The following is a 25319-nucleotide window of genomic DNA, read 5'->3' as shown; positions in this document are numbered from 1 at the left end:
ATCACAGCCAGATCTGATTTAATACTACTTATTCACGTTATCACAAATAAATAATTCATTTGTCAACAAATTCTAGATTGTCTCTCACATTTAAATTATACCCACGTATGAAAATACATGTGAAAACTGGAAAGCAAAGAAAGCATTCATTTCTATTATCATCCTTCTATATTTTTTAATACTCAAGTTTGCTTCTTGTACCACAACACTTTTCTAAGATTCCGTTTCACCGTAGTTACGTTTATTTTCCATCTTATATAATTATTTTGAACAGCCAACCTGTTCTTGGGAGCTCTTTGTTGCTTATTTATTTTGTTATTTCAAGGGTGCTTCTTCACATTAGGTTAATCTCAACAAACGTCTCTCAAATAAGCCTGTATTCTTGAAAGAAATACATTTTTTTACCTCGCACTTCAGCTATAATTAAAAAATAAACATTTCTATGTTTATGCATGAAGAATTCATCTTCCCAAATATCTTTAATGTTTTCGTTCTAGGAAATAAAGAACATGACCTTGAAATTAATTCAATAATATAATTTTTTTTTATGAAGTTACATGAATGTTAAACTTATAATTAAGATGAGGCCACACACAGAAAACCTAAACCTTTAGCTACTTACTTTTCAAAGGGTTTATTTTATCTTTCTCTCAGAAATCTCAGTTAAAGTCAAATAAAAACTGATATGAGGATAAAAGAAAACACCTACTTATAGAATATCTGAGCATAAATTTTCTTTCCTTCAGAAATACCAGCTCTAAGAAAAAGAGACATTAAAAGCAAGTACTACTGTAAAGAAAGAAAACATCCTTCATAAGGAAAAAAAGGGAGAAAATTTCATTCAGCGCGTGCTTTATGCTGTCCATTGTTAGATGGTAGCCCTCAGAGCAGCTCCTTTACAGCAAAGAAAGTTTTCTGGAGTTAAAAATGTAAGCGTACAACCTACTGAGCGCTCAGCGCGTTTTATTATTTATTATACAACTATGTTACTAATAGCAATAACGTGTGCAAGGCAGCCCATAATTTCTTAGAAAAACTGATGCTAATAAACTAAAGGCTCTAAAGCGTACTCTAATAGGTAGTTTAAAGTCTTTTCTTACAATACCACATTTAGAAAGATTCAAGCCATGCAGCGCTTTATCGCTTACGATTTCAATGCATTTAAAAAACAAAACAAAACAAAAAATCTCCCAGACTTCAGAAGCCGTGCTGTGGGGACAAGGTCACATTCTGGTTCCTGCCCCCATCAGCTCAGGGAGAAGTGGTGCCCCTCTGCAAACTCCTAGGGTGATGCTTACAGTCTGCTGGGTGGCACCAAGTCAAGGTGGACAGGAAACTTCCCTGGTCGTCTTTCTCAAAAGCCAAGGTAAATTCAGGGAACTTATAAAATATGGTACCTTTTTAATGTTCCATGATGGTCTCAAGTATGGCAATTCCATTCTTATTTGGGAATTCCCTGGATCACCAAAATCATTTTTGAAAAATTTAAATCTGATAGTAAACATTTGACTTCATTCTATTTTCCTTTTTTGGATATCATGTTGCTTTCCCGAACATGTTGGAAAAGGAGACCAACTATTTTATTCTTAAGACACTGGAAAATACTTTGCAATTGGGCATTGCTGCTTAATGGAGATGAAAACTGTAATTAGAAAATAGGGAAACTGGCCGGGCGAGGTGGCTCATGCCTGTAATCCTAACACTCTGGGAAGCCGAGGTGGGTGGATTGCTTAAGCTCAGGAGTTGGAGACCAGCCTGAGTAAGAATGAGACCCTCCTACCTACTAAAAGTAGCAAAATAATCTGGGACATGCACCTGTAGTCCCACCTACTCTGGAGGCTTAGGCAGGAGGATCGCTCGAACCTAGGAGTTGAACCCAGCAGTTTGAAGTTGCTGTGAGCTAGGCTGATACCAGGGCACTCCAGTCTGGGCAACAGAATGAGACTCTATCTCAAAAAATAAAATAAAATAAAATAAAATAAGGGGGAAGCTTCTTGAAAATCACAAAATAAAGGACATTTAAGGGTTTTTGTGTATAATTGCCATAGCAACAATGAATTTAAACAATCAAAAATGAACTTAAAATATGTGTTTACTTTTAAATCTATCATTACTTATAATTTTTAGTGACCAAATACTGTCCATTAAAAACCCTAGAAAAACCAATTGTACATTTATACTTAATTCCTGAAAGTGGTCATTTGAAACAGGGAAGAATGCTGAACTTTGATTAGACTTTAATACATCATATCAGCATATAAACTCACATCGTGTATAAATAGTGAATTTTTTAAAAAGAATTTTTATATCCTCTAAATCTAAGACTTGGGCGGAAAAAGATATTTCCCAGGGGGGTAAATACTGGAGAGAGAAGTCTTTCTCCAGTCTTTTGTTGCCCATAACCGCAACATGAAATTGAGTAAGGAGTAGTAATGCTTGCCATTCATACGCGCATGTCAGCAGGGTAGCTGCATTTTAGAAGGAAAACACGATTAAGTTCTGACACACTGCAGACTTTCTTAGTATAGCCTTGCTGTTACGTTTATTAGTTACCGATGGACTGACTATAAAGAGTTCACCAGCACTGAGAAGCATGTTCTGGGGATCTAACAGATGGTGTGAAAATACATCGGATTTTATTTTTGTCATTCTAATATTCTAACACACCATCATAATATAATAGTTCTTAAGGAAAGAGCCAAAAATAGGATAAGCTTTTCAATACATTTCTGGCATTTTGCTAATTGAAATGAGATATGAGTACTACTGGAAAGTCAACGCAGCCCTTTATCCAGGCACAGGCAGGACACAGAGGGGCCGTGGTGGGCGGAAGAGGTGCCAGGCTGCCGTGCACAAGGCGCGGCCTGAGAGCTGTGTCTGGCAGGATGGCCGGGGGCAGGGTACTCACCGGTGTGTTGGACTGCTCCGTCAGCTTTTGCTCCCACATCTTCAAACGTCTTTCTCGTTCTTTAAGTTCCTGCTCTTTAAAGCTGAGATCTCGCTCTAGTTTCTTTAGCCTCTCAAGAGTTGCCTCGATTTCACACCTGCACAGGGATAACTGATGTAAGTCTCGACCTTACTTGAAAGATATCACTCAGTTTTTTAAAAAAAGGCAGGGTCTCACTCTGTTGCCCAGGCTGGAGTGCAGTGGAACAATGACAACAGCTGACAGCAGTCTAGAACTCCTGGGCCTCCTGAGCAGCTGTGATGACAGTGAGTCACCACACCCAGCTCCAGCTTAAGAGATATCAAATGCTTACGGGGTCCAACAGAAGGCTCATCAAAGTAAAAGACTAATGTTTGTGCTTCTAAATCAACCAGGAAACTATCAGAGAAGAAGGAATCTTTTATATTCTTAAAAATCAACAGGTAGTTTCTAGCCGGAAAAATGAGTTCAAAATATTACAACAACACACTGAAAAACCACTGGGTGCAGCATAAGCAATGGAGTTGGCGTCCTGGTTCAGCCATTTAATAAATGCTTATGTTCATCTCTCTCTTTACAGCTCACAAAGCACTATTAGTATTATTTCATCTTGTTCCCATAACAGCCCCAAGAAACAGGTACTAATCTCAGACATATGTCATAAATGGGAAAATGGTAATCAGGGTAGGTGATCAATATCACACCATCAGTAGTAAGTGGCTAAAATGATACTTTAGCCTCCTCATTCACTGAGTGACCTAAGCAACCAATGGAGGATTGAGGGTGACTGACCTGACTTAGTTTCCTTCATTATAGGAGTGAAAGTTATATTACAGCAGGGCTCCTTAACTTGCCCTTTCCTAAGACTTACCTAGGTCATTTATTAAAAAAAAAAACCACCAAACAAACCAAAAAAACAATAAGGTACAGATTCCTAGGACACTATCTTGAAGCTCATGATTTTAGTAGGGCTGGGTGTAGCCTAGACATTTTCAGTATTCAATAAAAGGCCCTTTTTATATTATATAAAATATGAGAATAAAATAACATTTTATATAAAATATAAAACAAAAATAGGTATCTTATATAAAATATAAAAATAAAAATTTATATAAAATATAAAATACATATATAAAATATAATATATCTTATACAAAACATAAAATAAGTATTTAATAAAAAAGTAATTTTTATTTACCTTTTATTAAAGTAAAATAAAGTATTTAATAAAAAAGGCAAGTGTAGGAACCCCTGGGTCAGATTACCTCTGAGTTTCTTTCTAACTCTAATTTAAATTTTGAAAGGACTGAGTATGGGCGGCGCCTGTGGCTCAAGGAGTAGGGCACTGGTCCCATGTGCCGGAGGTGGCAGGTTCAAACCCAGCCCCGGCCAAAAACCACACACACACACACAAAAGACTGAGTACATTGGATACTTTTCCTTAATAGGGGGAAGGGGAAAGGGAGCGGAGGGAGAGGGGAGGGAGGGGAGGGAGAGGGGAGAGAGGGAGGGGGATTGGTGGGATCACACCTGCGGTGCATCTTACAAGGGTATATGTGAAACTTAGTAAATGTGGAAAGTAAATGTCTTAGCACAATAACTAAGAAAATGCCAGGAAGGCTATGTTGACCAGTGTGATGAAAATGTGTCAAACGGTCTATAAAACCAGTGTATGGTGCCCCATGATCACATTAATGTACACAGCTATGATTTAATAAAAAAAAAAATAAATGCAATGCATGACCCTTATAAAAATAAATAAATAAATAAATTTTGAAAGGAAGTTCTCTCCTTAGCAGAAAACCTATCTCACCACTTGGAACAACATGCCCTATTATAGAAACCTGTCCCTCACGAAATTGAAATAGGTAAGATGGCTCAGCACAAAGGTTTTTTCTCTTTCTGGGCTATCACAATGTTTAGGTCCAAATTTATGCTCTGAGAAACGGCAACTCTTTCCCTTGAGTTTCTGAAGGCACTGTAGGTATCAATAATGAGAGAACGGGAGAGAGAGAGAGAGAAGCCAAGACTAGGGAAGGCAGCCGAGAGAAGGGTGTGGAGGAAGGAAGGGCCTGGGAATAGGTAACTGTCCTGGAGTAGCTGCTAAGCGCCACCAGCCACTGCTTCCAAGTGCCATGGAGACAAACCTGTGTTACAGCTGCGTAACTGGTGGAGACCCTGAGTGTGGAATGTAGAAGCCCCAGATCTAAGTTAATGAATGCATGTGATCAAAATCTGCCTTTTTCTTTCTAGGGAAAATCAGAATAAATGAACAGCTCATCCCAGGGCTCTCACAGGCAAGAATTAAATGAATAAAAACAAAAAAGTTCTGGGTATTAACTGGCAAAACCCACCTCAGGGAACAGCTATGGAGGTGGCTCTGGATTTGGGCCCAACACTTCACTTCCCTGCTTGTCTGAAAAGCACCTCAGAGCCATTCAGCATGAACAGCATCTGCTGTGCCACCCACAAATATCAGTGCTCCATCCCTTGTACTGGTACCATTTGAAAAATCATTAAAGGATGTAAGTAAAGCCACAGTACAGTCCCTAGAGAAAGGCACTAATCAGCTTCTTCCAGAATTGTTGCTGTCATAAAACCTAAATGTTATATTTGGTATTTCTGAGAAAAATACGCTTATTCACATTAAAAAAAAACAACTGCTTTTATTTTTCAGTGGAGGTTTGAGGGGGAACAAACCTTAGGGTACACTTTTGTCCCCACCAAGGCAAGAGTAAGCCATCTTCAATCACTGAGATGTCAGAGGGTGACAAGGTGGCAGCAGAGCTGAGCAGGCCCAGTGGCAAGCTGGCAGCAGCCTGGGCTGCAGTCTATATGGAGCTTCTGCGAGGCCAGTCTTCCCCGCACCCCTTCTCCCCCCTGCAAGACTGATCTCACCGATGTTCTTTTTGATCAGGGTAAATGGTCAACACATTCTATTTCCCTTGTAATTTAAGTGAAGAATTCATCTTGAGTTCCAGCTCTGGGAGCCCACTGCAATTGTGAGCCCTTCTGGAAAACAGATCAACAGTTAAATAACCCGAGAGCTGTGGCTTAGGAACAGTGAGTAAATCTTCAAAACTGTCTCCTCAGTCCCAGCTTCCCAACACTGCTCCCCTGACCCCAGGACCTGAAATCGAGCATGGGGTTGTGTGCCATGAGCAATGTAACCCCACCTGGAGACAACGCCACAGCTGCCGCCCTGGCTGTTTTTGCTGGTGCCTCAGGTGCATTTGCATCATTATTTTGGATCAGGTGCGTTTGTGGATACATTTATATAACCTTCCTATTCTAAAAATACAGTTTAAGGGTCTTAGTTGATGAGAATTATGGTTTTCTCTTAAACCAAATCCAAAAAGATCAATTCCAGTTAGTATGAATTTTCCATATGCCACAGAAAAATTTATTTTCAAAGAAAAGGTCACTTCGTACCAAGAGTGCTATAGCATATATAGTACAGGATAAATACATAATATGTATATTAAATTTAGTGCTATGTATTACGTGATTTGTACTAACGTCCAAATTGCAAAGATTACGTTTTCTGATCTCTTTTTAAGAAGGCATGTCATGGTGAGAGTACTTGGTCCCAGAGGAAAAACCACCAAAGAAGTGCTTTGCCAAGAGACGCAGCTCTGAATGCAAATCAGAACACTGCCCAGCTCACAGGGGGCAGAGGACTACAGGTCTGCGGGCAGGCACACGGGTGGGTTGATGCCGACTGGAAACACGACCAGTTCTTAATGTTCAATGTCATCATTGCTAATAAGTCGACAGGAGAAACACGCTGAGATCAGATGAACAAGGATGGGCCTAGCACGAGAGTTCTTTCCTAATATTTAGTCGGTCAAAGGAAAGGGCATAATTTGTGTGGTTTTTACTAATGTAGTTTTAAAAAGAATTTTCAGAATAATTATTCAATTTTCTAAAAATGCAAGTTCCATCTGGTCTGTGTGTAGAGATAGCTCTACCAGAAAACAGTCATTTGCCAGAAACATCACAGCGGTATTGGAGTCAGACTTCACTGTGATTCTAATTTACTAAAATACTAGTCACGTGGTTTCGGACACCAGACAAAAGTTGGGAGGAAAAAAGCAGTAGATTGGATGTGTTGTCCTTTGAAACATCCAGATTATCTAATAAAAACACATAATTCTTTTTCAGCACTTTGCATATTGGGTTAGACAGTCTTTCTGACTTAATGATAAGCTGAAATAATTGTGCTTTGGAATACTCCTCTCAGCTAAAATCTAGTCAAGTGAACACTGCATGCTAATGAGTAACCAGCATGACAATGGCCGCAGGTCGGCGTGTGCAAGTGCAGCCTGTCACAGGCTACCCGGGCTCCAGGCCTGGCTGCATCTCAGGACCACGTGGTCTTGGGCAAGTTACCCAACCTGCCGAGGCCTCAGTTTCTGCATCTGTGATATAATTTAGGGTTGCTATGGGGATTAAAAAAGATAATCCAAAAGAAGTACAAGCATCTGGTAAGAACCTAATAAATGACAACTGTTTATTATTATTATAATTAATATAATTATTCCCCATGTTTTAAACCAATTGCCAAGTTCAGTTAAAACGGCTCTGCTGCTTCTCAAACTGTGATGTACTGGTTCAGAGAAAGATATATATTATCTCTCCAGCTCTCAGAGCAGGATTAACCGTTCCTGAAAGAACCACTAATGAAGCTCCCCCCACACCACAACTATATGTATTATACTAAAATATATCAATGTATTTTACCTCTTCCCCCATCCTTTATTACCAATTTCATTCCTCTAATTTTCATCTTTGAGCATTTTAAAAATGAATTTACCATTCAACTAATCCAGGCTTGATGCAGAAAAAGTAGAAAATAAAGAGACACAAGTAGAAAACATTCATCCATAATCCTGTTACCCAAGGATAATACTTTACGATACTTTTCTCTGTGTATACATATATACACATAAGTATGTGTTTATTTTATAAAAGTGAGTCATTCTAAATGAACTACACTGTAGTTTCTATTTTTAAACCATTTATCAGATTGGTGTTATCAGACATGGCTCTGTATTACTCTGTGTGTGGAGACAGCATTGCTTAAAACCATTTCTCTTATCTCAAGAATGGAAAACAAAGTATCCAATGTACTCAATACACTATGAAATCAATATATAATCACCTACACATTCATACGAATGGCAAAACATAACTATAGTCCAGAAAATAGAAGGGAAGAGGAGAGAGAGGGGAGGAGAGGGGGGCAGTGGGAAAAGGTAGGGTGTTTAGGGGGACCTCCCCTAATGTCATGATGCAATGGTACATTTCAAACTATTAAGAAATGAGTATAATTGTGATGGATGTGTTACTTATTTCAATGTAAGCATTTCACACTGTATATCAAAGCAGTGCCCTGAACCCCATAAATGCATCAATCTACAAAGTTATGATTTAATAAAAAAAAAATTATTTCCCTTTTTTACATTTCCAGTATTTCTAGTTTTACATTTCTAAATAATGCTTTGCTGAACAAGTGTCTGTATGTTCTTGCACAGCCTTCCCATTTATTTTCTTGGGAACATAGAGTAGTGGGAATGGTAGAATTTCTAGGAAAAACAATATGAACATTTTTAGAGTATCTGATCTATACTGTCATCCAGCAAGGTAGCATTTTCCCACTGGGAACGTATGAGGAAGTCTATATAGCATTGGGTATTTTTGTAATGTATATTGTCAATCTGATGAATTAACTATTTTCCCTTGTACTTATTCAATTACTAAATGAGGTTGAATATTTTTCATATATTTAGTAGCCTTTTAATTCCTTCTTTTATACCTTTTCATGTCTTTTAGTATGGTATTTTAATTAAAATATTATTTTAAGGACAAACTCTTATCATAGCAGTATTGGGTATGTAGTCTGGAGGCTCATGAGAACTTTTTAAAGGATTCTTGAGGTTAAACTGGTCCTTAGAATAGCACTAACACAGGAGTTGCCTTTTTACTGTCATTCTCTCGCAAATATACAGTCTTCCATAGGTTTCATGACCTGTTGACAGAAGCAGGATTTATTATTGTTAAATGACCAAATACATATTTGAATTTTTTCCTCTGTTCTAATTTTCAATGTGGTAAATGTTGACAGATGAATGAAAATTGTTTGGTGCCCTCAATCATTTTTAAGAATATAATGGAGTCCTGAGACCCAAAGTTTCAGAGCTGTGGATCTGTCAGATAGGGGTAAAAGTTGTAACAGTGTGTCATTTGTCTTTTGGTCAAATGGAGGTTTTTAATTTTTCTACAGAAAACTTACCAACTTTCTACCTGTTTTCTGATTTTGTTGACATACTTTAAAGAACTCCCTATTGCAAAGGGAGTACTATAATATTAGTACTGAGATCCCACTAATCCTTTGGATATTAGATCAAATAGCATTTCCTCTAAGAACCTTTTATTATATCCCCAGAACAGATGAGATTTCATGGTTATATGCTGTATACATCTAGTACTTCTGCCGATTACTTGTCAAAATGTAATGAGATAATTATTGTATATTTATATTTAATGATTTAATTCTGGACATTCCTAGAGAGTTCCAAGAGCACTGGAACTGTTGTGCTCGCTGCTACAGCCCAAACCTAGAATTGCACCAGTGGTTTTCGCACTAGCAGAAGTTCAATGGATAAATAAATACAAAAAGCACTTTTGTCACGGCAAACAAATTAACTTACATATTTATATTCTCTTGTTTAATATAATGTCTTTTTATATTATTACCATCATGGTATGTTCCTCCTTTCCCCCCCAAATCCTACTGAACAAATGCTGTGCTCAAGGCACATTCTAGATGTTGTGTGTACAGTGATGAATAGAAGTGACTGTCCCCCTTACATTTTAGCCCATAATACACACATTAAATAACTCACTGCAGAATTAATTCCAACAGCAGTAAAGGCTACGATGGAGACGGCCTCAGAGCACATAAAGTAGAATCTGATCTGGCCTAGAGTTGGAAACACTTCCCTACAAATATCGTTCAGCTGCTATGCTATCTGAATAGCAAATAGCAGCTAAGGTGGGGTGTGGGTGGTGTGCAGCTGAAATGGGATAAGTTTTAAAGAAAAGAAATCACATTTGCAAAGACCCTGAGTAACGGAGAAATATGCATGTATTGAGGAATTGAAAAACAGAAATTAAGGGTCAGAATGATGTTCTTAAGATGAGGCTGGTGAGGCCAGAGTACAGAAGTCTGCAGAAGTATTTTGGTCTCTGTCTTAGGAATAATGGGAAGTCGCACATGGATTTTAAAGGGGTGTTATCTGAGTAGATGTGCACTATAATATTCACTATAAGAAACTAATATTATTTACATGTTTTGTTAAGCAAAAAGTCTCTCATACCTAGACTCCAGCTTAGAGTGTTTTTGTATCCTTAAATAAAAATTCATTTAACTCACTAGCCCTAGATAGAGATGTTTCAAAGGAATGAAAATAAATCCGGTTATTATAAAATACCAATCAAAAAGAAAACCCAGAGAAATGTCTAATAACAGAAGTAAACAACTCTGTTAATTTTCAAAGTGCATGCAGTATCCATTTGGCATCAGCAGATGGCGTAAGGCGTCACGTTACTGCCATGGCTCTCGGGAGCAGAGATGAAGTTATTTACAATCTCTGCTGAGTCAGGACAGGAATAATGTCAGCTCCCAAACATGCTATTTATACTCATGTAGCAGGTGACCTGGCTAAAATGTTTCATCCTGGGCTTACTTTTCCACTTATACAATTCAATTCTCTCATTACTAAGTTTGTTTTACACTTAATAAATTTAAATAGGATTTTTAATATCCAAAGTTTTCTTCTAAAAGTGTTTTTATAGTCTCCCAGTACTCAACATGTGGGTTGCAACCCCTATTTAACAATGAAAATACATTGCGGCATTAGGAAGGTTGAGAACCACTGCACAAGCAGATACCATACTCCGAAAATTTTAAGGCAAACAGCATTCTTATTTCTTACTGAATAGAGGCCAAAGCTTCCTAACAAAGAGTATCTATAGAGAAGTGTTTGGTAACCATCTTTTGTCTCAGATGATAGGATTTCAATATTCTTTCCAAATACTTAGACATCTAAAAAGGCTTAAAAAACATTCTTTTTTTTTTTTTCTGCTATGAAACAAAGGACATATTATATCTCTAAAATCTTTTTTAAAAACGTTTTTTCCTAAGCTGTGCTTAGAAATCAGGACTGTCCTCAAGGAATTCAGTTCTCTTGTTCACGGAGACCAGTCCTGGACTCTCACAGCCAGAGGGCAGATGTAGCTCTGCCTTGGGGCTACCCACCTCCACTCGGCCTTGTTGTGCAGGAATGAGTTACACTGGTCAGGAAGGTTCGTGTCATTTGACATAGACTCCAGAATTGAAATGATTTGCTTGAATGACGGCCGTTTCTGAAGAACAGAAAATAAGTCATCACTTGTTGGAACTTCAGACAGGAGATCTTTAAGAGAAAATGGACATATCCACAAGCATAGTGATACGCTCAATCCACCATAACAAAAAAACCCACGATACAGTGTCCTGACTTAGTCATTCAACCATCAGGCTACTTAGGTTTAGAGAAACGTATTCTTTATTTTCAATTAATTATTCACAAAGATAACAGACTCAGACATTGTTTTTTTACCACGTGGCCTAAGATGAGAATAATAAGTGAGTCTGGGTCAAGAGAATATTAATAATCTCTTTTAGTTATGATTAAGAACTTCTAAAAGGAAAAAGTCCTCTTCGAATCTACCTGTGTGATAAAGCTGTGTAAGTTAACGACAGTCTGTGTGGTGAGTATGCTAGTGTTGACTGTAAAATTCTTTCAACTTTTCTGTATGGTTGAAAATTTTTATAACACAATGTTATGGGGAAAAAAAAAATCTACCTCTCAATCTACTGAAACTAACAAAATTTCCCAGATAAGTTGGTTAGACAAAGAAATCCCCCAATTTTAAAGCCATCATAACTTCACTGCTCTCGATATTTACTTCATGTTATGAGTGGTGTTAGTGTCGGGACACCATCAGCTGCTGTTCACTAGAAATGAGCAGTGGTTAAGGGTATTTCCTAAGTCCGTGCCTTTAGGCTCTCTAGCCAAGGGTGAGACAAAAGGTTAAAACAAAAAGGGAGAAAGATAATAAAAAGGATGATTGCACATTCTCCTTCATCACACCTCATAATTATACCATTTCTGAACAAATTATAGCTGCAGCAATTAAAACACGCGTTTTAATTTAGCAGCACAAATACAGGAACAATGTGTAGGTAGCTTGCTCTCAGGCCTTCAGTGCTTTGTATATGATCAAGAAAAGCAATTTCTCAGAAATGTGAAACTGGGATCCATACTGGGTCTGTCATCACTGTTCTCTTTCAAGGGCATGGACACACACGTGTGCATTTTAAGAGACTGGAAGTAGCTAAATGTTACTGATGTACATTAAGCCTTAAAATAAGCAAAGAGGAAAATTCCTTCAGTAGGAAGCTTAAAAAAATATCACCTTCTTTAACTTTCTTCTCATCCTAGTTTCTCCCACAATGTGTCAGGCTTAAAGGAAAAATGTTTTAATTGTTTGCACCAGAACTACACAATAATTAAAGAATTTTTCATTTTGCAAGAAAAAGCAACAGAAGGAGCTAATGAACTTTTAAAGAATATTATTTTTCACTACATTTAATCAATTAAATATTTAAAGAATATTATCTTTTCACTACCTTTAATCATTTCTTGAAATAACATGCAATTCTTTTGTAACTGGATGAAAAGCACTCTAGAAAAAAAATCTTAATTTTATAGTTAGAGTACACTGGATAGAAATGATCAAAGTGAACATTTAAAAAGCAACAACAACATAGAATTTTGTGGCAATAATATTTTATGTATATTCTGGTTATAATACAACAATTGGCCTGGGATCTTATATAAGTTTCTCTGAAGGGGTTTCGATTCTTAGGTATTATACAGACTTTGCTTATTTAAAACATAATAGTAAAAAATCACAATCAGGGCCATTTATTAAGCATCTCTATGTATATTTCCTTATCTGTTATCTTCATTATATAGTGAAGATAACTAGCCTTAGAAAGGTAATAACGGCCTAGCATCACATAGGAAGCAAGTTGCAGAACCAAGGATTCTACTCTTAACCTCTTCAACATGTTTTCTTATGTAAGAGGAAGAATTACTTCCTATCAAACTCTTAGCTTTAACTATTATTTTCCCTTATTTAGAAATGTCATTTTAGAACTTGAACCAACATCCACCTTTCTTTTCTTCTCTTTAAATATTTTGAGTACCTGAGGTAAGCCACTAGAATGACCTGACCTTTCCCTACTACCAGCTTTCTGTTCTATACATCTCCCCATTCTCACTGCAAAAGAATAACAGTTCTATTGGCGAGCCGACTTATTTTAATCCAGGTGTTAATCCTCTAAAGTCTAAGGACTGAAAAAACAGAAACAAAATAGTTTAGCCAATTACTGTTCTACTACAACTACAGGACAGGTAACGACTTCTGGTTGAATTGCTACATAAAATGTGCCTCTTGTAGGATATTTACCTGGGGGTCTGGCTACATCAGGCAACAACAAAATTGGGCATATACTTTATAAGCAGATGTAAAGGACAACAGGGAGACACACGTACAAACTAGCTCTATCTCTTGTAGAGCTTGCAATCCATTTAGAAAGAAAAGACATTTTAAAAACGTAACAGTACAAGGTAAGGCCAGACTGTGGTTTAGGAAAAGGAGTACTAAGCCCGGGCTGGGATAAAAGAATAACCAGGAAAGCCTTGATGATAAAGAAGTATTCACGGGGGCAAAGGAAAGAACAAAGAGAGCATGTTCAGGGAATGAAGGTGCATAAAGTGTATCTAGAGCAGATTAGCAGCCAGAGCTGGAAATGTGGGCTGCCGCCAAATGTTCAATCAACTCAAATACAAGGGATATGGAGTTGTTGTATCAGGGAAAAAAAAGTCTTGAATTTAGAAAATAAAATCAATCTTAAACTTTTTTTATACCTCACATGTCTGAAACACAAGATTCCTTTGGTCCTAAAGAAGTAGGTTAGTCTACTACATGATAAAGACGTGCCAACTTCATGGCTTCAACACTAGGCTTAGTGTCCTTGTTGTGTAAGAAATTACACTATCATTTGATCAATGTACCATACATATATATTCTTGAAATGTTAATTAATGTAATATTGAGTTTCTAATAAAGAAATACAAAAGCTGCTTTGCCTGAAATATAATTACAATTGTAGGGACATAATTGCAATAATCCAGATCAATGCAAATACTTTTGGGCCAAACTTCTATTTAAATATCAGAGAGAAAAATACACCGAAATCACTTACATAGTACCATGAACACATAACGGGTAGAAAGGGCAGCAAGATACCATTTTCACTGTATAAAATAAATTTTAATGCAAGCTGGAAAATACTTGCTTATAATTTCTACTGGATTAGTTACAAGTGCCAGCATTTCTCTTAATGCTTAAAAAAATCCCCGCATTCTGTAAAATCACATACTTTAGACAATAGGGCCTAAACAGGGATACGGCAGATCATTCAAAACTCATACAGCTTTGTCACAGAATACTAGTAGAAAGAATCACAATCCTAAATAAAAATATTAACAGTTAAAAATGTTAAATTCTTTAATGAAAATAATATTAAGTAAACATTGAACTCTACTTTTAAAAAGGGTGAAGAAAGTTTGAAGAATAGGAATGAGAGCAAGGATTGAGGTTGCTGGTTATCAGGGCAAAGGCCAAGTGCCCACAGCGAGGGAGACCTGCACCAAACTCTTCTGTGCAGAGCCGAGCTGGATCACGCGGAGCCCCGACTCCCGCACTTGCCGCCCTGTTGGCTGCTTGATTACACCTCACAATCAGCACAGATAAATGTGCTGGGAAACGTTACGTACGAAGAATTCTGGTTTTCACTAACAGTGCCCACACTCATGAACTGTTTCTGAGTTATTCCCAGTAAAGAAAGATGTAGAATAAAAGACTGTATGTTGTCGTCAATATTGTTCTCTGGGGTTGGACTGGATTTAATTTGGTTTAGAGTAAGAAAGAAATTCTAGTCTTTAAGACTTCTTTTGTAGGTCTCCATTTAAAAGGTAAGCTGTACTACTTCTTTTTCCATGAAAAACTAGACAAATCTGAACCATAAAATTCTTTTTCCTTTTTTGAGTGCAATTCCTCTTTTAGTCTCATGTTCACTCTGTGAGGATCTTTCATTTTTTAACTTCATATTATGGAAAATTCCAAACAAACACAAAAGTAAAGAGAACAATATAATGAACCTCTGCGTACTTATCTGTCAGCTTTAAATATCATCAAGGCCAGTCTTGTTTAATCTATACCATTGTCCCTTCACTGTATCTTGAAGTGAATCCAAGACCAGTCTATCATTTTATCTGTAAATGTTTCCGTCTGTATGCAAGAGTCTTTTTTAAAAATGATCTTTGCAGGGAAAGGAAATGGGCCATTCATGCTCAGATGTGATAACCACATGAAAGTCTACATCTTGAAATTTCTTTTTTTTTTTTTTTAAAACTCATTTCCTTTATTTTTATTTTTTTTTTTTTAGAGACAGAGTTTCACTTTATTGCCCTTGGTAGAGTGCTGTGGCGTCACAGCTCACAGCAACCTCCAACTCCTGGGCTTAGTCGATTCTCTTGCCTCAGCCTCCCAAGTAGCTGGGACTACAGGCACCCGCCACAACACTCGGCTATTTTTTTGTTGCAGTTTGGCCGGGGCCGAGGCCGGGTTTGAACCTGCCACCTTCGGTATGTGGGCCCAGCACCCTACCCAGGGAGCCACAGGTACCACCCCACGTCTTGAAATTTCTCCAACTCTATTGTGATAGCTCAAAAGCATCATGGAAACTGGAAAGGGAGCACACACCAAGGTTCTCCAGAAGTGCTACTTCTGCCTGCTCTTGGTTAGAAAGGCAATATGGTGTGGCTAAGAGCAGGGACTTGTGCCAAGCTGCCCGGGTTCATGTCCAGCCCTACCACTTATTGGCTCAGCTGTGTGGCCTTGAGACTGTTATTTATCCTCTATGGGCCTCGGTTACCTACTTCATAGAGATATTCTGAGGAACGAATGAATTAATATTCATAAAGTGCTTGGAACAGTACCTGGCATACTATAAGTATTAGGGTTTAGGCATTTTATAACATAAATGTGCAATAGTTATTATGATTGCAAGAGGGACTTTACCTAACATTTGCAATCAGGGTAACCTGGCTTATTGTACCCTCAATGAATCCCCAACAATAAAAAAAAAAAAAAAAAGAATAAAATTATTTTTACTGAGTCAGGAATGCCAAAGACGAGTGTAAGAAAGAGTTAATGAGTCTCTAGGGATCAAGACAAGCAGATATCAATGGAAAACCTTAACAGTGAATCTAGGGCTCCTAGGAACATCAATCCAGCTTTGTTTCATAAACAGATTTCATTACCCCAAGTTTTTCTCTTTTTTTTTGAGACAGAATCTCACTATGTCACTCTCGGTAGACTGTCGTGGTATCACAGCTCACAGCAATCTCAAACTCTTGGGCTTAAGCGATTCTCTTGCCTCAGCCTCCCAAGTAGCTAGGACTACAGGTGCCCGCCATAACGCCCCGCTGTTTTTTGGTTGCAGTTGTCATTGTTGTTTAGCTGGCCCAGGCCGGGTTCGAACCTGCCAGCCTCGGTGTATGTGTCTGGCCCTGTAACCACTGTGCTATGGGCACCGAGCCTATTACCCCAAGTTTTGAAAACTCAAAGCCAAAGTGAAATTCAGAATTCTCAACAACAACAAAACATGCATATACCTTGGCATCAGCTTCCCAACACTGATGTAACAATTCAGCAAAACTTCTGGGGCAACTGCTTGGAATGGTTAATCTCTGTAATAGAGAGATAGAAAACAAAATAACACATAGTGATTTATTCATTAAAGCAAGCAAATACTATTTGAAAGGTCATAAAAGTTAATTTAAGAGCATAAAGAAGACACGAAATTTAAAGTTTCCATTGATTAATATATGACATATATATTTAGATTTGTAATACCTAATCTCTAAAGACTTATAATTTTTCTCCAAAGAGGAAATGTAGTGGATAGAGGTTCAGCACAACATCTGCCACAAAACATAAAGTCAAGTCTAAAAGAAGCTACAGTACAGGAGGGGCAAGTTGGAACTTACACACTAACCCTAAATCTGCACGTCAAGGTACTTCCATAGGCAACTTACAGTATCTGCAAACAGGCCAGGTATCCAGGACACCAGTTTAGCTTTGGCAGCTGGTGTACAACTCTGAAAACATCTTCAGCACAGAAGATCCCCGAGACAATGCATATACAAGAAGCACCCAATACAACACAAATTACAAGGTGAGGACCAGTCCTGTTCCAATAGTCTACAGGGGTGGTTCCCAGAAACATGTAAGCCTCTATCTGCAAAAGCAATTTTGTTTGTTTTAGAGACTACAGAGTCTCAACCGGCATTTACGGGGAGCAGGTCAGGAATGCTAGACATTGCACAATGTACTATAACGTCCTATGTAATCAAGGATTCTCTTATATCCTACCAAACTTCAAATGTCCCATGTGCAAAGCAAGCAATGAGGTTTATAATTTTCTGGGCCTGAACCTTTCATTTACAAATAAACACAAAGTATTTTTTGAACAGTTACAGAATACACTGAACTTTCCGAGAATGCAACTACCAAGTAAATCAAAAGCAGACTGATTTTTGCATTATTCACAGCTGTCAAGATTTTTGAAAAATGTCACTTGGTAACAGTGCTGCTCCTGGTACTAGAGTCCTTAATACTCGCAGGTACATTTCTAGCTTCTGAATTTTACTCATCCATGGGAGTAGGCACCTAAACTTGCTCCGTCATCTCCTTTAGTGTGGTCACCCTCAATTTGTACATTGCAATACATATTTCATTTATTTCTCTTCTATATTATGGGTGGAGCATTATATTGACTTAAAATACATGCACAGATGCATTTATGTTGCCTGTGAACTTCATTTCAGGGAGTGGGGCGTGTTAACACAGAGTCGTTATAAAGAGCACTGAGTGTGATGCAGTGGAGAACTGCTGTACTAAGAAGTATGAAGATTTATTCCACAGTACTGTCTGCCAAAGAAGTTTTGCAAATAAAAAACTTAAAACTGAACTTTGTTGGGCTTAGGGAGGCTACATGTAAGATGAGAAAAATAATTGTCTTGGCAAGAAAACCGAAAATCTATATTTGGATTTACAGATAAAATCTTAAAATCAAAACAACATAAAGTTAAAAACCAAACAACTCGCTCCCAATGAAAGGCTACACAAAGTACTTCTAACTTCTAGTCTTGTGATTTCACGGAATAGAACAAGATGTATTACTCTGTACTACATGGTATTATTTTACTGTAATATGAACTGCAGATCTTTTGATAAAGGTCAAAAGAAAATTCAGGTGTTTACTTTTTTATTTTTATTTATTTTTTAAGAAAACAAGTTTTTGTTTTTTTTTTTTTTTTTGCATTTTTTGGCCAGGGCTGGGTTTGAACCCGCCACTTTCGGCATATAGGGCCGGCGCCCTACTCCTTTGAGCCACAGGCGCCACCTGTGTTTACTTTTTTAAATATAAAATGATCAAGAAGTCTGAACTAATAAAACAGACTATAATTATGATTATGCAACTGAATGTATTCCATGTGTAACTAAAAATAGTAAGTGTTGTAAAGGGTAACATTTTTCAATACAACTTTGCTTCAACATTTTGCCAATAGCCGAAATGTAAACTGGCTGGATATAAATGTTGATCATGTCTGTCATCTTTTCTTTTACTGAAAAACTGTTTAGATACCACATCTGAGATATTATACAAGGAGACACAATTTTTTAAATATTCTGACATCGTCAAATATCAGTTAAATCTGGACTCAGACACTTCATGTAATGGATTATATTGGTGCATTAAAAAGTACTTTAAAATAGAATCCAAAGTATTTAAGTCTTGATTACATAACTGTGGGCATTCCTAATGCATTAAAACATTTTGAAATAACCAGATCTTAGCACCAGGTTTGCAACACTACTTAAAACTTAAATATCTTAAAATAAAAGTTTAAAATTAAAATATCTCCCAAACATTAGATCAGGCATGACATTTTGTAAAAACCATATTCATTGTTTTTTTCTTGAGAGAGTTTCACTCTGTTGCCCAGGCTAGAGTGCCATGGCGTCATAACTCAGAACAACCTCAAACTCCTTGGTTCAGGTGGCCTTCCTGCCTCAGCCTCCTTAAGTAGCTGGGACGACAGGTGGCCTCTATGACCCCCATCTAATTTTTCTACTTTTAGCAGAGATGGGCTCTCACTCTTACTCAGGCTGGTCTCCAACTCCTGAGCTCCAGTGATCTTCCTGCCTTAGCCTCCCAGAGTATTAGGATTATAGGCGTGAGCCACTATGCATGGCCAAGACCATATTCATTTTGGTACCATTTTCTGCATAAGATATAAAATTTTTTTTGTCAAATTTTTATCTTTTTCTGAAATATAGTCAAGAGCAATAGATTATGTTTTATGAAGATTTCTATGTCAATCAAATAGTTTTGCTACTTGGAAGAAAACACATTTGTATAAAAATATCAGTATTTACATAAATAGATTTATGCTACCAGAACGTTTTGAATGACTACTGATTGAGTTCTATGGAAGTGACAAAAGAAAATATTCATATGGTACATTTTAAAAATTTATTAGTAATGCCCTCTTAATTTCATGCCTTTGGTAAAGGTTCATTATTTACACTGTATTTAGTGCTTTATAAATTTAGTTTTAATAGGATTTAATGCTAGAGAAATACTTGCTTAAAGGCCTTATTTCATTAGTAAAGCTTTAGAAGCAATGATCTTCACATATAATTTTCAGAAAATATTGATTTTCCTACAGATGGAAAAAGCAACCCTAAATGGTAAAACTGAATAAAGTCTTGCCTAGTAAGGCACCGATCTTAATTCCCTGATGTTAACAGTATATTACAGATATGTAAGATGTCACGAATGAGGGAAGCTAGGTGAAGGGTACACAGAATTCTTTGTAGTATTTTTGCTAATTCTTGTAAATCTGTATTTCAAATAAAAAGAAAAGTCAACCCTAATATTTGGATATATATATATATATACACATTAATAGGGCGACTAGATCACATTTAAAACATATCCTTGAAAGTTTATAAACACATCAATTAAAACAAAGCTTGTTAAAAACAGGATGTTCTCTTTTTAACCGAATAACCTAAGGTATTCAAACATTAAAAATAAAATTAAATAACTAAAAGTTAAAAGGATAGTGTAAATTTTGTTATGAAATTAAATCCTTGGGAATTATCTTCATGCTATGCCAACAAATTACTTTGGAAATGAGTGCCTACACGTGTGAGGTGAAAATGAAGACACCTTCTTGAATAAGGACACTGAAATTTGCATTTAAACTTCATTTTCATATTTTTGACAAATTCTGTACAGAATAAGAGTAGCAAATAAATACCCTTGTAATAGTCTATGTTACTTCAGCTCATTAGCAAGTTGAGAAGATTTATTAAACTATGTGGATTTCTTTCAACTTAATATTATGTTCAATAAATACAGTATGAACAGTATGGAGTTGTCTTCATTAGTTATTAGCTGATCATCAGGATACCATGAATAAAACAGTAAACTTTACTGGATGGGATTTCTGGAGAGAACGTGCTTCCTTTGTATACAATGCTGAAGAGATTCTGAAGGTTGTTCACGGCTGATTCCCAACCCTCAAATCAACTATCCAGGCGGCTTCTGAATTAATTTTTTTTTTCAGCTTTAAAAATCCTTGACAGATACTTCAATATTTAAAAGAATGCTGTAGCTCTATATCTATCTTGCCACCCTTTAGATGGATTATGATTTAAAAATATTATTCTGTCTTATACATCTTTGGAGGGTCTAGTTAGCTTTAAAAAAACAAAAACCAACTTTCTCCTAGTGTATCTCTGAACAGTGTAGAGAAAAAAGATTACACTGAATGTTCTGCTCTTGAGTCAACACAAGGTCAATAATTCTCTTCACTTTCATTTGTAAACCCAGAACAAGATGTCTAATCTTCTCACTGGTAAAAAAAAAAAAACAAAAAAAAAAAACCGCAACAGAAACAAGTGGGTTCTCATATTAAGAAAGGATCAGTTATGCTGTGTGTGAGATCTTATTTACTAGCACACTAGGAATTACTATTACACTTAATCAAAAGACATCTGTGAAACAACGAACAGTGCAGATTCTTGCACATAACCCCCTTTCTTTCCTTAAATTGGCAGCTCGTTCCCATCCAGTTCAGCTATCATCAACATTTCATCCGCTCCAACAAATCAGGAGGACAAATTACAAAGTATGCCAGATTATGTGATCTAAAAGATGGAAACTTGGTTTCTCCCAGTCAATAGCAGCTTTTTGATTAATCTGGCTTGTTCCTGCACGCATATGAGGCACAGATCAATCTAATTCTTTTAGGGCATTAAAAAGAGCATATCTTTATATATTCTTTTTGTTTTGCACATTTTTTTACTCTAAGATTGCGCTCATACCCTTTATGGAGGGTACAGATAAGATTTGGAAATGAAGTTGTTTTGTAAAATAAAGTGGTCTTGCATTGCAAAGAAGACTGCACGCTTCCACTACCCGATCTAAGTTCTCCTAATACCTTGCTCTCGGATGCTTCATCCCTAGGCTGAGAATTTCCATGGCTGTGCATTTCAGTCACAATTTTAAACCTTTCAAAATGTAGTTGCTCTCTTTGATATGAATGTGCCATGTCCTCTGATGTAGGCTCATAGGTCCAACTAACTGAAAGCCTCAATTTGTGGGAAGAAGAGAAGCGAGGCTGGGGACACAGCACAAACGGTGTTTACACCACTGAAGTTCTTTTGAAATGGAAAGGCTCTGCATGAAGAGGCGAGCAGTTATGCCACTGCCTCGCCAATTCCAGTGAGGAGCTCATCTTCAATGTAGTGTTCAACGTAGGTGGCAAAACTGTAATTTTTCCCTTTTTTGAAACTATTTTTTCTTCTTTTATTTTTGAAATTCTCATCTAAGCGACAGTTTCTTGTACTATAGTGACTCCTGCTGGGAGAGGTAAGTTGAAGTAGCTGAAGGTCTCTTACAGATATATCAACTCCCGGCCAGTAAAAAAGATGTCCTAAACGCAGGAGATGGAGTTAAACTGTTCCCCTACCTTGGACGCAATGGCTTCTTTCATCACTAAGAACAAACCCCTAGGTTTTACAATTGAGACTGAGAAACTAGTACAGTACTTGTACAATTTTTGATCTACAGCATCACGACGTGAAGCTGCAACAATTAGATGTAAAGGGTCCATTCATGAGGAATAACATCACTTTGACCCTTTGTGTTAGCTCCTACTGCTAATCTTTCCATAAGCGTGAACTTACTTTCAATTTGAAGAAGATGAAAAAGTCTTTTGCAAAACCCCAATACTGTTTTCTGATCTATGTACCTGAATGGAGAAATGTAGTCTTACCTCGTTTTTTTCCACTACAAGCCAAGCTACTTGTAATCCTTCCAAACCTTTAAAGGGGACCTCCCTTGTTAGCATCTCCCAGAGAACCTGGAACAAAAAGAAAATGGAATTTTTATTCTTGTACTTTATATTTTTGGTGCATTACTGAAACTTTAACATTTAATTGTATCCAATTACCAGATACTACCAACTCCATCTGTAGAAACTTGGGCAAAACATATATATTCATACACAGGACTTCTTCCACATATTATATACTTTTTATGTTCTTTTTCATAAAGAAAATACCTGGTTTAGAAATTAGGACATCTATAGCCAGACTTAAAATTTTATAAAACCAATAGGCCCGAGTGATTTAATTTAATCTCATAAATTAGTATAATTTTCATGTATTTTCACAAATTACATTTTCTATTTTGTTAGGTATAACTCTTTCTACTCTAAATCTTTTAAGATAATAATATCCCTATAAGATAATAACTGGGGATTCGACAATATTTTTAAAGGTTCAATAATGGTCTCATAAAATAAAAGAATCCCAAATTACTAGTGTAACCCATCTACCCCATAACGGTAGGTACTTGCAAAACTGTAACATTTAGATTTTTGTTTTGGAGAAATCTTCCTCAAAAGGAGTCCATCTGAGGGATCCATTTTCATCTACCTATAACAAAATTTATTATACTACATTCTAAAATGTAATAAACATTTTATACACATATAAGCTGATTGGCATATGTGAATTTACGTTTGTGTTCATCACTGTGCCAAGTCTTAAAGTCAGTATGGTTAATAAATGTGGACTGGAAGGCCTAAAGGAAGGAAATTGGTGCTAGATTTGGGGTTTTTCAAAAACCTGAATAAAGGAGATTTGAACACTCTGTTAAACTTTCTCTGTTTATACAAATGGACTTCAAAAATTTAAGTCTACTAATATTCTGAAAAGTGCAAAAATAATTCTAATTTTATCAATAATAATCATCCTACTAACCACCACTCCCGTTTATTGAGAGCCTATTATGTTCAGGTATTCTTTACATATGTGATCATGATTGATATCAATCTTAGTGAATAGACAGTATCCTCATTTTACGGGTGAGAAAACTAGAGTTTAAGAAAGTTAAGCAAACTTGCTCAAAGACATTCAGTTACCAAGTGGCAGCGCCAGAATATGAACATGCTGTCTGACCCTATGCTCTTAACCCCATGTATTATAATTCTACGAAGGGAAAGTGGCAAGACTAGAGAGAAAGAGACATGCCATATCCTAGGTACGGAACGCTGGCAGAAGCGGGAAGAGACTGAGCAGTTCAGATTTAGATTCGCCTTGTTCTAAAAACAAAAGCCCATTTCTAAATAAGAACGTAGATGGGGGACATGGACTCTATTCAAGCAAACTGTTCAAACCTTTATGCCAGGGCTCAGTCTTACTCGAGCCATACATGTTAAATGAATTCTGGCTAATATGAAGATAATTAGTAGGAAAATCAGGGAAATTGGCAGATGCTGCTAAAGTAGGAGAAAAAAAAAGTTCACTGAAGCCTCTTTGGGCTTTTAATCAAGTGTGTAAGGTACTTCTTTAGAAGAGCTACTGAATAATTCTATTTGAGTTACATAAGTGATTGGGAAAAGTAAGGGCATCCCCGAAGGGGACAACTATAGTGAATACTGAAAGTCAAGGCCGAGGGAGAGTCAGTGTAGATATACAAGCACCCCACCACACCTCCCGGGCAGGGAGGGAGTGGGGAAGCCCGGGGCTGACCAGGAAAGGAAGCCTCTCAAGGTGCTGCAACCGCCACTCCACAGCGCAAGGCTGGGAGGGGCAAGGATCGGAAGTGCAAGTGGATTAGTGGATTTGGCATAACTAAGGAGAAGGGAACGGGGCAGCAGCCTCAAATAAATCAAGTGCTGCAGACACCAAAACATTCAGATGAGCAGCCGTGTACCTCCTTTCCTAGTTGGACCCGTATGCATAACACAATGTGTGTGCCCATGTACACACACACACACACACACACTCTGACTGGATTCTATGAGGTACATTGCAACATTGCAAAACCAAGAGTTTGGGTCATTCCCAAAGTAACCAGAAAAATATTTATGTCATTTTTTTGTTCTGCTGGAAAATATCCAAAATCTAATATGACTCAGGTTAACATTTGAGTTGTAAACCTGAAAAAAATAAAGACAGTTTCATTTTATCCCTTCTGTGCCTGGGAAGAGCTGCTAGAGCTAAGGGAGTCATGCGAAGCATGAAAAACCGTCTGGGATGGTGTTAGTAACTGCTGTGTCCCGAAGCCCCAGGGAGGTCTTCAGTTTAATTCCAGTATCAGCACATCTCGTGATTTCCTGTTATTAATTCTCCAGGTCTGGGAAAGTATTAAAAAGTAAGGTATGAGAGAGGAGCAAAGCTTTCTCTATGCTAAACAAAATGACATTTGGCACAAAAAAGTAACTATGTTGAGGAAGTCACTTGGAGGTCTAAAAGTACATTACACTATGCCCCAAAATACCAGTTATGAGGACGCGGGGCAATGTCATTGTGATCTATAAAATGATCTTAAAAACATTTTCCCACTCATTTTATATTGAGACATCCTCACACTTAAAACTGTTCACAAGGGAAATTTCTGTTTTCAGTTTATAGAATTGAAACTTGGATGAGGCTGTGTACTTTTCCTGCCTTTTCTTTCACAAACAATAGAAAGCCATTACCTGAGCCTGGTGTGTTCTGGAGCAGGGCTCGCAGAAGGCGAGGCCGTGATGCTGTCTCTTAAGCCTCTCTGTTTCCA

General features: G+C 37.2%; 1 protein-coding gene across 3 annotated transcripts in view; it reads right to left on the bottom strand.

The window, feature by feature from the left end:
• The window catches only part of MAP3K20 (mitogen-activated protein kinase kinase kinase 20), a 210707-nt gene that overhangs the window by 48002 nt on the left and 137386 nt on the right, over positions 1-25319 (bottom strand). For all 3 annotated transcript variants that reach the window (XM_053597117.1, XM_053597119.1, XM_053597118.1), the window contains exons 8-11: positions 22528-22614; positions 16786-16860; positions 11250-11356; positions 2909-3044 (exon numbers count right to left, since the gene is read on the bottom strand). In XM_053597117.1, the coding sequence (XP_053453092.1) occupies positions 2909-3044; positions 11250-11356; positions 16786-16860; positions 22528-22614 (405 nt within the window). The remainder of the gene's footprint in view (positions 1-2908; positions 3045-11249; positions 11357-16785; positions 16861-22527; positions 22615-25319) is intronic.

This window comes from Nycticebus coucang, chromosome 7 (genome assembly GCF_027406575.1).
Source record: "Nycticebus coucang isolate mNycCou1 chromosome 7, mNycCou1.pri, whole genome shotgun sequence".
Classification (NCBI taxonomy): domain Eukaryota; kingdom Metazoa; phylum Chordata; class Mammalia; order Primates; family Lorisidae; genus Nycticebus; species Nycticebus coucang.
This window is presented reverse-complemented; position numbering and strand designations above follow the sequence as displayed.